Genomic DNA, 15,151 nt, shown 5'->3' with positions numbered 1-15,151 from the left:
TAAAAATCATTTTTATATAATGGAATAAGAACATAGTCATTGTAGGAAACTCAAAAAAAAATAGAAAAGAATGTAGAAGAAAATAAATGTCAATTAAAATTTTTCCACCCAAAGGTAACTGTTGCTTATCTTCAGCAGTTTGATTGAATGTATTTTGAATGTATTTTGGTGTGTTTTCTTCTGATATTTTCTGTGTATACCTACTTACAAATCTGGGAATTATACTATACATGGCTCAGGAGCCTACTTCTCACCTAACATTATACCAGAGGCAAGTCTTCTCATCATTAAATGTTCTTTTAATTGTCTTTGTTAATGTCTACATAATACCCTATTACATTTTATGCCATAATTTATTTAACTTTTCCCCTATATTGACTATTTAGGCTTTTTCACACTTCTTGATATTGTTTTGATGAATATCTGTATATCTATATCTATCTATCTATCTAGATCTTAGTCTGAAGACCTTTTCAAGAGAATCCTAGAAATAGAATAATTGGATCAATGCACATGAACTTTTCCAGGCTTTTGATCCATCTCCAACCTTTTTTTTTTCCAGACACAGGCCAGTTCACACAAACACCAGTGGGATATTAAAGAACTCTCCTCACCACACCCTCATCATCATTCATAATATTGATTTTCATTTCATGCACTGCCATGAAGCAGAGAAGGCTGCAACAGCAGGACAGTGTTTGGAATAGGAGTATAGCTCGGGCGGTCAATACCTAAGGAAGATTCAGACTCAGTAAACAGAACTGTAGAGCTCTTGGCAACACAGACACCGTGGTTGGAATACAGGAAGACATCCAGGGACTAGTGATGACATTTTCAATGAGCCCTCCTTAAAATGTAGGACTGGAATTTACTTGAAGTTTGTGGAAAGGTTGTGGACTGGTGGCAAATCGCCTTCTCTAGAAATTGGTACTGATAAAGCACAATGTTGTGGTCCCTAGAATCTGAGAAGTGGTCCTGCCTGAAGCCAGGTGGAGGAGGAGCCGTTGCTTAGATGAACCTCTAGGGTCCCTTCTGGGCTTATGATGCTAGGTTATTAAAGCCAGTGTAGTGAGAGAGGCATTCGTCTTTCTCCTACCATTCCTTTCCTGGGCACTTGATATGTCCACAGACACCCTAAAGGGCTCCATTTTCCCAGGTCTTCCTGCCCATTGACCCACCCTTTCCTCCTTGCCTTTATCTGACAACCTCTCATTGCCTTCTCGTTACTTGATTCCTTCTTGGATCCAGGATCCTAATTGTAGAGAGAAAGAAGAACAGTGAGAGGGCTTAGAAAATAGAATCCCAACCTTTATTCATCAAAAAAAGAAGAAAAAAGGAAGTGGTGAGCTTATGTCACCATTTATTTATAGCCCCACCTACTTCCAGAAGTATCTTAAGTAGTACCTGCTTTCACAGTGGGCTCAGGGAGAACTAAAGTCTCCTATTTAAAAACCAGTTCAGGGAACACCAGACCTGCTAGTCATTGACAGACTATAATGGGGAAGAGAGTAATTCAAGCATTCAACCACTGCATATTTTTTAATGTAAGTATTATGGGGATGAGAGACTGTTTAAACAATATTTAAAAGCATAGATTTAGTGTATACCCAAAAGAATTGAAAACAAGCATTCAAACAAAACTTGTATGAGGATATTCTTAGTAGCATGGTTCACAATTAGCCAAAAGGTGAAAACAGTCTAAATGTCCATCAACTGATGAATGGAAATGAAGTGTGGTATATCCATACAACAGATTGTTATTCAGCAACAAAAAGGAATGAAGTACTGATACATGCCACGGCATAAATGCACCTTGAAACATGCTAAGTGAAATATCTAAAGAAAAAAGAAGCAGCCAGATATCAAAATCCATATATTGTATGATTCCCTTTATACAAAATATCCAGAATAGGCAAATTCATAGAGACAGAAAGCAGATTGGTGTTTGCCAGAGGCTGGGAGGAGAAGAGAATGAGGAGTGGTACTGATGGGTACAGGGTTTCATTTTGGGGTGATGAATTGTTCTGGAACTAGGTAGTGGTGATTGTTGCAGAACATTGTAAATGCATTAAATGCCATTGGATTTTACATTTTTAAATGGTTAAAATGGTAAATTTTATGTTAAGTGTAGTAGAAGGAAAGACACTTGTTCTTCGGGGCTTTGGGGAAAGATAGGCTCAGTTAGTTGTGCCTATATGCTACCACTTACCAGCTATGTGGCCATGGGCAAGTCACTTAAACTCTCAGCTTCCATTTCCTCATCTGTAAAACAAGGGTAATTATAGCAGTACCTACCTCGTAGGGTTTTAAATCTGAAATGAGTCAAAATATGCAAAGTGGACCGGGTGCCGTGGCTCACACTTGTAATCCTAGCACTTTGGGAGAACAAGGTGGGTGGATCACCTGAGGTCAGGAGTTTGAAACCAGCCTGGTCAACATGGTGAAACCCCATCTCTACTAAAAATACAAAAATTAGCCAGGCACAGTGGCACGTGCCTACAGTCCTGGGTACTTGGGAGTCTGAGGCAAGGGAATCATTTGAACCCGGGAGGCAGAGGTTGCAGTGAGCCGAGATCATCCATTGCACTCCAGCCTGGATGACAGAGCGAGACTCTGTCTCAAAAAAAAAAACACCAATAAAAATTAAAAAAAATATATATATATATATGCAAAGCACTGAGTATAATACGTGGCACATAGTAAGCATGATATAAATATTAATATTTGTGTTATTAATTTAGCCCAGTATTCTCAACTGGAGACAGTGTTGCTTCCCAGGGAATATTTGGCCATGTCTGGAGACATTTTTTATTACATACTTAGAGGGAGGGGCTCTACTGGCATCTAGTGAATACAGGCGAAGAATGCCACTGAACATCCTGCAACATACAGGACAGCCTCCCACAACAAAAGATTATCTGGCCCAAAAGACCATTCGTTCCAGTGAGAATCCCTGGTTCAAACAGAGCATGTAGGGAAATGTGCTTCATCTCATGAATGTATATATTAAAATAGGTCAGGTAGAAATTTTCATTAGAAGAAGACGGTCGGCAAATGTATTAAATGTCCACTGTGTATAGAGAACACTATATTAGACATTACGGAGCATATAAAAGAAGGCAAGGAGCTGTCCTTGAGGAGCTGAGATAAAAAAGAGCTCTGTGTGATGGGGTTATTTCAGAGAGAAGTTTTCGCCAAGAGATTACTGTAATCAGTTTTCCCTTAATAAGAGGGTGATCTGAGGTCACCCACACTGCTCACAGTAATGCTCGCTCAAAGGCTAACACTTCTAGTCCCCTGTAAAGAAGCATCCTAAGGGAATAGTGTGTGGTTCCTTCACTTGTCTGAATGTGTCTTGTGTTTGGGTAAATTCTATTGAATCAATAGCTGAAAAAGAAATCACTGTCACAAATGGAAATAAAAATTACTTGTTATACATACAAGCACAGACATGAAAAAATGTTAAATCTCATTGTATTCAACCATCCATAGACCAAAAGGAGGAGATTCTTTTGGCCACTTTCCATGTAAATAGTTATTTGATCAGATTCTAAAACATGGCATATTCATGTCATTAGTCCAGTCCATATCATAGAATTTGCCCTTACACAAATGGCTCACCATCAAAAGGTCTCTCTGGCTTTGCTAGCAGTGAAGGTTGGGAAAGGACCCTTTTTGCTTCTCTCCATCTTTTTACCTGTAGACTAAGGATGGGAAGCCCTGCAAAGGTATGCCAAGCCTTCACTTAACCCCTGCCATAACAGTTGTCCTTCAGAATCGGACAGTGGGAAGAAGGGCCAAGGAGCCTGGTGAAGCCCATTAAGAGGGTAGATCCCTGGAGGGAACCTTGTCTTTGGAAGCTGAGGCAGTGGGTGGGTGGTCACAGGAGGGACTGGAGACCCCACACCATGCAGTCCTCTTTGCACACCTTCTTCCACAACCCTGGCTTCCTATATGTACACGTGCTTTCTAGCAACTTATATTTCTTCAGTGTCTACTGTGGCAAGGACTCTTATTAGACACTTTTGTAGGGGAGACAAAAGTGAACTAAGCATAGAGCATGTCACAGTGAGTTCTCAGTGTGGCAGGGATAAGAGCTGTTATAGTCACTATAATACAAGACAAAGTGACAAGTGCAATCAGAAAAATGTGGATAAAACACTATGGGATTTCAGAGGACACAGTTGGCCTTCAGTAGGGAGTCTGGGGAAGTCCTTTTGGAAAGGGTAGCATTAGAATTAGAATGTAAATGTTGGTAAAAATGTAGATATGTTGAAAGGATGCTAGAATATTCTAAAGAACAGAGCAAGCTACCAAGGTTAGCAGTTAAGTATGTCACAGAAGAGATGTTGTAGGATTTGTGGAGGGGAGTGTAGGGAAATAGGATGAGCTGGGTACATTAGGATCAGCTCATGAAAAACCAGCAATGCCAGGACACAGTTAAGCTATGGAGAAGCATGGGTGGATTAGGAAGATTGTTGTAGAGCGATGTGTAAGGTGGACTGGAGAGATAACAAGGGTCTGAGTTATGTGGGGAAAGAAAGGTAGGGGGAGGCCAGACTCAACCAATATCTGAGATAAGGCATTTGTCAGGACTGATGGCAGGATGAGGCAGCACACGGGTGTACCGAGGCAGCAGGACACAGTGTTGAGGAGCATGGGCGCTGGACACAGATGCTTTGTGTTCTAGCCCTGGTTCTGCCACTTAAACTAGGCTGCATGTCCTTGGGCAAATTGCTTTACCTCTCAGTGCCTTGATCTCTTCATCCAAAAGAATTGGGAATAAAAATCTTGCTCCTCACACCCATATGCTGCGGAGTAAATGAGTTAAGTGCCTTTGACACACTGTAATGTCCTCTGACACAGCGTAAATTATTGTGCTCAATAGCTTAACGTAAAAATTGGGTGTTATTATTGAAGGTAATGAGAGGATGAAACGGGAGGATGAACTTTGGAACCAAGTTAAAATCATGGTGTTTACCAGGAATAAAGAATTACACATGGGAAGGAGTGATCTTTGGTTACTCTTCACAAGGCTGCTTGGAGGGACTGCAGCATGGGGCCCTTGTTGGAATAGAGGACAGGACTGCCCATCTACCTAAAGGCCCAGTTATCTAGATCTTGTTTTCTAGTTCCTAAAGCATTAATTTTACTGTCTGGCATTAGCTGCATTAATCTTCACCACTGAGTCAGGAGTACTCCCAAGACATCAGGATTTCCCTACTTCTTTTCATGGGGAGACCTAGGATCAAAGAATTAAGGTCATGGGAGACCATCAAACAGATGATGCTTTTGAGAGCAAGGAGGCCATTTTTATAGGCTTGGGCACTAACAGAATGAACATTGAAGATGTTTTATTTAAAAGAAAAGCAACTATGATGTTTTGATTTTAGGTAAGGAATATTGTCTTGTCTGTGTGGGTTTGAGCAGAGTTTGTTCATGCAGGAAGGACAGGAGAGCCGGGGGAGTGTCCTGAGGCAAGACATCCTGCCTCTTATTCTGCAACTTTGCAGAACTCAGAGTGGAAAAGCTTTGCTCTCCTCTGAAACCCCATTTGGTGCTCAGACTGTTCCAATGTAATGCATGCATAAGAATAAAAATTAAGCTTTCAAGTGCTAAGGCAGATTTTTAATAAAGAGACATAGGCTTTACCCCTATAAGATTAAACAGTCATCAGGGTTTAAAGGTTTAATCTGTTGGAGTTCAGCCCAGGATGGGGTTCAGAGCCCCAGATTAATTGGATGCAGCCTCAGACTTTGAACATCAGAGCTGGCTGGGGGGTGTGTGCGCTGGTGTGTTTGAGTGTGAAATGTGCTAATAAGTAGGAGAGGCCTCTCCTTTGCAATGTGCTGCGGCAGGAGAAAGCAAGCTGCCGGCCCCTGCCTTCCTGAATCCTCAGTGGCTGACTGGATACCGCTTCTGGGGGTTGCCGTGCACATGAATGTTTGCTATTGTTCCAGGCACACGTCGGCCTTAAGAAATAGCACAAAACAGGCCCATCCTTATTCAGAAGCCGGGCCCCCTCCATTACTCAAACTGGGCCTTTCAGGTCACATGCCGGAGGCTGCTGCAGACAGGACCCAGCTGCCTCAAATCTGCCGCCTAACATTAGCTGTGATTCGAAAATCCTGACAGCACAAGGCTTCCTGGGCTCTGCAGAGCAAACTAGAAAGATCTGGGATTCAGGCACTATGTTCTCTGAAGAACTGTGGCTGGAAAATGAGAAAAAGTGTGCTGTGGTTCGGAAGTCTAAGCAGGGCAGGAAACGCCAAGAACTGCTGGCTGTAGCCTTGGGGGTGAAGGTGGGTGTCAAAGGCGGCTTTCTTTGGCCCCCTCTCAAACTCTTTGCGTGTTCACAGATCTCCTCCCTGGTTCGAAGGGCAGCCCTCACACACAACGACAACCACTTCAACTATGAGAAGACACACAACTTTAAGGTAAGCAAGCCTCTGCATTCCTTCTTCTGTTACAAAAGGGCAGGTGGGAAGGTACAGCGTATAGTTTCCATCTGGTTTCTGACTGTAAAGTCAAGAGACAATGAATTCCTTTGCTTTCCACATTTAGCTATAAGCTTAACACCCGTGCTTTCTATCAATTCAAACTGGAGACCTCAGAAAGCAGTCTGCTCAGTGCTTATGCGTGGAAACACCTTATCTGGATGTTGACTTAGTTTTGGAGAATTGGGCCCATTGCCACTTCACGTTCCCATGTCCAGTGAAATAAACACAGAGCATGCCCAATCTCTCTCAGTCAGAGATGTTCTGCTGAGAGCTGAGCAGTACTTTTCCACTCAGTAAAGAATATTGCTGTCTCCGAGCAAGGGAAAACAGTTGCCTGTTTCTCGTTTTGTGTTTTGTCTTTTGTTTTCAGTGATGCTAACTCCTTTCCTTTATGCGTAGACAGCTGTGAAATCAAATAATGACAGGAGATGCCATCCAGAAGCTTTTGTTTGTGCTCCGGGTACGGCTAGCAGGGGGGCACCCTTGGTCACAGCCTTTATCCTGCTCACCAGAACAAACAAAAAGATCTGGAAACCTGGTGAGGGGTTAAGTGGAATTTCCCATGTGAATTTATAAACTGGAAAGACCGCTATCTTCGTTTCAGACTGGTACTTGTAGAAGGGGCCTGCCATCAGAAAATTATGGCCTGTTTCCTTTGCCCAAGTGTTCCAAGAAGGGCTGGAAAGGGATGCTGATGCCAAATTGTCTAGCTTGAATGGCAGTTGAGGGGAGGAGAGACAGGTCAGAGTTAGAGGCTTCACCCCAAAAAGTGAGCTGGCAGTTTGAAAGTTGGGGAGAGGGGAGATGGAGGATCCAGGAAGACAACAATAGGCAGGAGAAGCAAAATGTGAATTGTCTTCTTTTAAAAAAATTCTTGTTTCCTTTAGGGTCAGTAACCCAAGTGACTCTTGGAATTAGATAACCCTTTTGTCAGAGGTGACGAGGGATCCTTTCTAAGGACAAATATTCCGATCCTTTCTAAGGACAAATATTCATCTATTAAATATACATTGGTGTTAGTTTGGTCTGTTTCCCTGCATCTGTTTTTAGAAAGCCAGCAGCTCAGGAATTTGCATGCTATAATTGAACTGAGGAATGGAATTATACAGCCCTATATACTTAGCATTAGGGTGAAGAATTGCATTGTATAGGTCCTCTTCTATGCCAAAGCTTTTCATATTTCTCCCATCACTGAATATTGATAGGTCTAATTTGGAGCATTAAATGCCTCCCGTTTTTTTTTTTTTTTTTTACTCTGTTTTCCATTTTTATCCTCATTAGTTTTTTTTGGCCTTAAGAAAGTGTTTTTCTGATTTTTAGCAGAAATCCTTTATTTTTTTGCATCCTGTGGATACACTACTAGTGATGAGAGGATGGATCTTCATGGACTTGTAAATTCTTTTTCTTGCTCTTGAAAATTCCAATTCATTTGGCTTTAAGCAATTGGAATTATGCTGTACTATAATATGTTTGCATGGAGTAGCTTTTCCATGTATATTCTGTGTCTGAGCTTGTGTTAAAAACACACAAATATACATAGTTGATATTTTCAAAACTAATTTCAGTCCTTTTAATGTTAGATCCCTGAATGGAAAATTAATCTTAAGACATTTTAGAACTAAAAGATAGTTAAATCTTATTTTTTAAGTAGTACTGTTGCTAACACAATATATTACTTATCACTGGAAAACGCCAGCAGCTCTTTTAATATTTGCTTAAAAACTCAAAAGCTATTCACTGTTATAGCTCTTGAAAGAAGAAAAGGCACAAAATAGAGAAGTTGTTCAAGAGGAGTACACAAGCCAGACAGGAGCATTTCTCTTCCGTGTTTTAAACAGACATCTTTGAAACTTAGCAGACCCCAAGTAGCTGTGACAGTTGATTGTGGCATTCAATGGTACTGTTGGTGCCACTGTCCTTAAGAATGAGTGGCAGGGGCCGGATGAGGCATCCCCTTTGTCCTTCCTTGCCCTTTCCACCCTCAATCTCCCCACTCCTCACCCGCAACTAACTCTAGGTGGAAACTTTACATGGTTTTTGGAAGAACATTCAAAAAGCAGGCTCAGGCTATAAATACAGTGGCCGGTTTTTAGGGACAAGCCACTGAACTGAACTAAAGGAAGAAAATTCTTATCCTAGGTCCCTGCCATCTGCTTGGAATTTGTGTTTCAGACCTTAATTTTACATTGGCTTTTTATTTACATTAACTTCTAATGGGCTTTATTCGCAAGCCTTCTTGATTTGTAATTTGGGTTAATATTTGAGGCTACTATGTGCATAGCATATAGTAAGCAGTCAATAAAAAGAACAAATAATCACATTTTCATGCTCATCAGCTAATAGGCTTTGCTAGGTGCTGTCTGCACTTTTTTCTAGAGGCCCTCCTACCTGACATTCAAATCTGCCAGTAGAGTTTGTCTTCTTACCCCATAACAAGATTGTTTGCCCCAGTCAGAACTATTACCCCAGGTAAAAAGCCCTTTCCTTTGCTTTGCCCAGGAACTTTGTCAAGAGGAATGAATAGAAACGCCCAAATTCCCTAAGTTGGGACCTTGTGCTCTATTCTCTCAGAAAGCTCACAGTCACTGCCTTTGCTTCTCAAAGCTTGTCTAAGCAAAGTAAAATTCAGCTCTGAGAACAAAAGCTTTGGGAACCAAAGGACAGTTGCACCTCATCGCATGTAATAATTGTCTACTTTTCAACACTGTGTGCTGATGCAATCTTTGCTCATTTAAAGCCTGGATTTCCTAGGGTTACTTGTACCTACTAGGCACTGAGAGGTATTTGTTGGAGGAATGGTGAAATTAACAGACTCCTCTCTAAAATGAAAACTGTTTGTCAAGAGAAAAACCATTCGGTTATTTAGCTCATTTTATAACTGCATCTCTGTTTATCTAGTTGATTTAAGGAGGCACTCTTGTAACTGGAACAGCTCTCTTTTGAATGGTCCACCCTAATAATACCTTATGGCTGAGCTCTGAAAATCTTCAGGCCAGCCAACCCCAGAGGCCCGGCAGTCGGCTTGCTCGGCTTCCTCCCCACACTTAGCGCAGTGCTGAGGTAGCTTTAGCCCGCGTAGTACTCCTGGCCACACCATGTTCTTCCAAAGAGCTCAGCTCTCTCTGCTTCAGTTCCCTCATCTATAAAATGGGAGTGTTGTGAGGTTTAAAGAACACATGCGAGTCACTTATCATGGTCTCTGGCACCCAGTAAGTATTCATTTGATGTTAGCATCTATTATTATCTTTTTTTGCCTCTCACTTGTATTTTTGTATCTAGCTTCTTCAATTTTTTATTTTCTACCCTCTCTTCTTCATAACTTTCTTTCTTTTGTCTTTCTACCACCTCTTTCTTCTTCTCTCATTAATTATATGTAAGAGAAAATGAAATAAAGCCTGATGGTGGTTATTTCCTTGAATGTATTCCATCCTGTAACCAATACTGGTTTATATCCCTCGTTTGTTTAAAAAGTAAATGGATGACTTAGATGATTTAGATTTAGATTTCACACATTTTTCTCACAGCTTTTAAAAAGTACTTTCTACTAAAGCTGTCATAACAAATGACCACAAACTTGGTGGCTTAAAACAACACAAATTTATTTGCTCATGGTTTTGAAGGCTGGGAAGTCTGAAATCAAGGTATGGGCAGGGTTGGGTCCTTCTGGAGGCTCTGAAAGAGAAACTGCCCTGCAGCTCTCTCCTAGCTTCTGGTGGTTGCTGGCAGTCCTTGGGGTTCTTTGTCTTGTAGACACACCACTCCAATCTCTGCCTCCATTTTCATATAGCCTTCTCTGTGTGTCTCTGTATATCAGTCATCTTCTTATAAGGTTGCCAGCCATGGGATTTAGGGCCCATACTAATCCAGTATGATGTCATCTTAATTATATCTTCAAAGACCCTATTTCCAAATAAGGTCATATGCACAGTGACCCAGGGTTATGAGTGAAGCACACCTTTCGGGGGATACAATGCAACCCGTTATAGGAACTGTAATTGACATTTTCAGGAACCCTCAATAGGAAGGATCTCTAGCCTAACCCTAAAGGATGCATTGTCAGTAATGTTGAAGTTTACAGTTTCATTGAAGATTTTTATGTCCATGAAAAAAGGTCTTTAGATGTAATCTAATTGCTCCTAAGTGTCAACCCCTTGGTCCAAGCACAACTGCTAATTTCCATGGCTATTGATTTTAACATCTTTAAAGAAAAGTTTTCATGGATTTTTCTTATCAATGCTTCATTGCTCTGATAGAAAGTGGTGAAACTTATTCTTTGTCTCTTATCTTTACCAAGCATTTCTTCATTAAAAGAGGCATCAAAAAACTTTAAAATAGCTGGTGAGCTTCCATTTTTAGTAGTAAGTCGAAAGTGTCTATTTGCTGTAGCTGGTTCATAGTCAGAGTATATGTTATACTTTATAATCAAATTTATGATGTAGCTATTAGTTCACACTAATATGTGTGATTGATTATGCAGGACTGGGCAGGTAATGTGTGAGACCTAGTATAAAATGAAAATGTGAGGTTCTTATTTAAAAAAATTATTGAGACTTACAAAACTGTGACAGCAGCACATCAAACCATGCTAAGGACAGGGCTCTGTGCAATCACACAGGTCACATGTGCCCTGAAGCTGACCCCGTGGTGATGTATAAAAAAACAGGACTAAAAGACAAGCTTCTGTGAGCATTCAAAGAGGAGGGGACTCCCTGGTGCTGGGGATCCTGTGTAAGAGGCAGTGTAGTTGTTCTCTCAGCCTTAACCAAGAATCCTCGTGGGTAGGTGGAAAGATGGCTGAAGCCCAAGTAGATAAATAGATCAAGGATGGTTATACAGGGGAAAGAAAGAGCACCCGGGCTATGCAAACAACAGGAGTGAAAACTTGGAGTCAGAAATGTGCCAGGAGCGAATAAGGTACAGGCGAGAGACCTCGGGGACAGAAAGGAGTCCATCACATTTAAATCATCAGCTGGGGTGGGCCAGAGGGTGGAAAGATGATGATTCCTGGGCCCTGGAGCCATCAGAATCTCCTGAGTAGACCCTTCCCCCACTCAGCCTGCTGTTCCTGTTCCCAGCCTCTCCAGTCTGCATGGGGATCTGCATCACTCTTTCCTACCAAATTCTCTCCCACCCCCATGCACTTCCAGGACACCCTTCCTTCTTCCCCATATGGAATATGGATGGAGAGCAGAGGCCCAGAAAGTTCTAACTCCCCTCACTGTGTGTTCCCCGCTCCCTTTCCACCTCCCTTCCACCTCCTGCCCAGCCTGTACCAGCTTCCCTTTTCTCCCTAGCGCTGATTACCAGCTGACATCGTACATATTTATGTGTTTGTTTGCCTGCCTTCCCCTTACCAGAGGGAAACTCCCGATGGGAGGGGGGGGTGGGTAGAGAGGGTTCGTGGAGTGGGGATTTTTGTCTGTTTTATTGACTGCAGAAACCCCAGTGTCTAGAACAGGTCCTGGCCCGCAAGCTGTTCATTCACGTTGGCAAAAAGCAGGGGACCGTATCTCCCTACGGTTGAGCTTTAGGAGCCCTCTCCTCACTCCCTGCCCTGCAGTTTGCCCCCTTGTGTGGCTTGTTTGTTGTATGCGCTTGTGTTCATTGTACTAGAGTCCTTCCAGGGAGTGGGCCCTTGCCAGGGTCATCAGATAGTGCAGGAGAGATGGAGGCCCTACCAGGATGTGTCGGGCCAGCTCTCAATCCCCATTTGCCAGGGATGGTGACTGTGCAGTGCTACCCCGTGTCTGATCTGTGGGAGCAGGCGGGTAAGAGGGAGGAGGGATCTGTCCCAGTTCACTACAGCTGTCCTGTGTGGTGCCTTTCAAAAGCGTCCCATCAGGACATAGGCGAAATTGTTGTCCTACTTACTCTTATATGTCCCCCACTCTGCTGACAGACTGAGCATACACCAGGAGCACCCCGTTCCCATGGCATACCCCATCGAGTGTGCTCTTGTAGCATGCTCCTTCTCAACATGCAACCCCCACCCCATGCTATCCTGGAGGCCAGGACTAGAAGTTCAAGAAGCTGAGAATATGTCCCCATGCTCCCACTAAAACACCTGTCCAGGACATGGCAGCACCACCAGCTCCCAGTTTGGATTTGTGGCTCCTTGATGATTTCTAGGCCTTTCATTCATTTTTGCATTCTTCTCAGTCTAGTGGTCATTTGCTTTGGAAGAAGACTTTTTGCTTCCCGCATGAAAGCCCCTCTCTCTTCCTCTTCCCCCTTGACCTCATAAAAGTGTGTCAGCCCTTCGTGTCATTCCCAGCATTTTGTCTGCCTTGCCTTCTTGTCAAGCTCCCAGGTGTCCATCACCCTTTTCTGTCCATCTGATGCTACTTCTGTGCCTGGAGAACAGGGATGGCTGCATATTGCACCTGCAAATTGACACAGGCAGAAATTGGCTTCAGAATGGTTGGGGGCTTTTTTTTTTTAAGTTAATAATCAGAAAAGGCTGTTTTGCCAGAAACACGTCTGGAAAGAAAATTCAAAAGAAAGGCAAAACTCATCACCTTAAATATAAAATGAGGGACTCAAAGTGAGACTGGAATAAACAGGTTTGGAAATATATGGTTTTATTAAAAAAATGTTGTTTCTGCTCCCAGAGTGCTATGAAGAGGAGCTGTTTTTGTCTACCTCCTACTTCAGCCTGCTCCACCACTATAATGATTACCAACTCCTTGTTTTCAAGTAATATAACCCCTGGAAACTATCTTAAGCTAAATAGACTGTTATACAGGATGGTCTTATAAAGCCTCCAGGGAATACTCAGAACTCAGGGACGGGTGGAAACAGGAACTCGGAGTATACCTGGAGCCAGTTTCTCCCTCTCTTCCTCCTTCCCTCTCTCCTTTCTTCTTTTTCTCCTTCTAACTCCCTCCCTCTTTCTCTCCCCCTCCCTCCTTCCTTTCCCTCCCTACTTTCACTATCTCTTCCTTCCTCTGTCTCTCCTTCTCCCTCTCCTTCCTCCAGAGGCATCCAGTAGAGGCCAGGTGTGCTACTAAACGTCTAGGACAGGCCACCACAACAAAGAGTTATGCAGCCCTAAATGCCAGTAGTGCTGAGACAGAGAAACCTCACCACTGGCAATGGGGAGCCACTCGAGGTTTTTGAGCAGGGAAGTGTCAAAAGGATGTGCGTGTTGATGTGCTCATAAACCTGACCAAAGTTAAGTAGCATGAGGATATCTTACTTTATGCAATGGGGAGACTCCCAGAAAACTTTGAGACAATCAATATTTTAGAAATGCAATCCTATCTTAAACTAGGGCAGCTGCTAATGAGAAGTCCAGGGATCTGTGGTGCCGGGTTTGAGAAACTCAGCTCTCCTGCCCCATCTGCTTGGCCAGCCTTTCAGAGGGAACTCAGAGTCTCTGTCATAGATTGATTCACCTCTGCTGTGTTTTCGTACATCTGAAAAGGGTCACTTCAAGGTTAGTACTTCATCTGGTCTTGCAAAAGGGGAGAGTCCAAAGTTTAACCTAATTTTTCATATGAGATGAATGTCACATGGTTGTGGGAAATACAGTAAATTATAGGAAAAGTCCTTGGCAGAGATTTGGAAGCCTTGACTGTGCTGCTGACCTGGGTGACGCAGGATAGGCTGCCTGCCCTCCAGCCTCTCACTTAGCCCTGAGCAAAGGCTAGACTAGACCTCCAGAACCCAGCCACATGTAGCTGGAAGGGACTTTAGCTCTCTCTTCTGTGAACATAAAGTAGCTAAACAAACAAACAAACAAACTGCCTCTGACCCAAAAATTCCTTTTCAAAGCAAAAGAATAAAATTCTGATTTTTAATATGAATAATAAGATGACAAATTGAGGCAATAAGGTTTCCATCTATACCAGTGCTTCTCAATAAATGAAACTTCACCCCCCACCACCTCCCCCCGAACCCCTGGGGGACATTTGTCAATGCCTACAGATATTTGTGATTTGTCCCAGCTGGGAGCGCTACTGGCATTTAGTGGGTGGAGGCCAGGGATGCTGCTAAACATCCTACAACGTAGGAGGCAAACCCCCACAACAAAGAATTTTCCAGCCCAAAATGTTAATCAATAGTGCCAAAGCTAAGAAATCATGATGTATACTGGTAAGAAACAGCAAAAATTCTCAACTGCAGCATGTCATAAACAGTACTTTTCCTTCTTACAGTTTAGATCCCGGGCTGAGCTGATATTAATACATTTGGGTGGTGTCTACATTGACCCATCAAAACATATCTGGTATAAAACCACGAGAGAATACTGCCTTCCAGATTCAGCAGATATGAGACAAATAACATCCTGTTCATTTAGAAAGAGCTATGTTGAAGGATACTTGCTAAATGCCTGAGATCTTTCTGGATGACTCTTCTTGCTCTTGTTTTTACAAAGTAGCCATTCCTGGGCTATTTGTCAAACATACCTTATCTCGTGTAATATCATCTTTTTTGTTTGGTGTGGTTTTTGAATTCCAGGCAGACCGTGCCTAGTATAATAGTCTTGGACAGACATTCTTCCTGTCTGGAGTATTTTTTTCCTGTCTAGAATATTTTAGTTACTGCCCTAAAGTTTTCAAAATGTTCTTTCTCTAAAAAGATATTCTTGCAAATCAATGAACTTCAGAAAATGGAAAAAGCTGACCAGTGAATTTTAAGATATGGTG

At 42.5% G+C, this 15,151-nt stretch overlaps 1 protein-coding gene across 4 annotated transcripts in view; it reads left to right on the top strand.

Moving 5' to 3' along the window:
• The window catches only part of CHN2 (chimerin 2), a 317,173-nt gene that overhangs the window by 277,500 nt on the left and 24,522 nt on the right, over positions 1-15,151 (top strand). For all 4 annotated transcript variants that reach the window (XM_054494681.2, XM_054494680.2, XM_054494682.2 and 1 more), the window contains one exon: positions 6,360-6,437. In XM_054494681.2, coding sequence (XP_054350656.1) covers positions 6,360-6,437 — 78 coding nt within the window. The remainder of the gene's footprint in view (positions 1-6,359; positions 6,438-15,151) is intronic.

This window comes from Pongo pygmaeus, chromosome 6, assembly GCF_028885625.2.
Source record: "Pongo pygmaeus isolate AG05252 chromosome 6, NHGRI_mPonPyg2-v2.0_pri, whole genome shotgun sequence".
NCBI lineage: Eukaryota > Metazoa > Chordata > Mammalia > Primates > Hominidae > Pongo > Pongo pygmaeus.
Note: the sequence above shows the minus strand (reverse complement) of the source record. Positions and strands in the feature narration are given on the sequence as shown.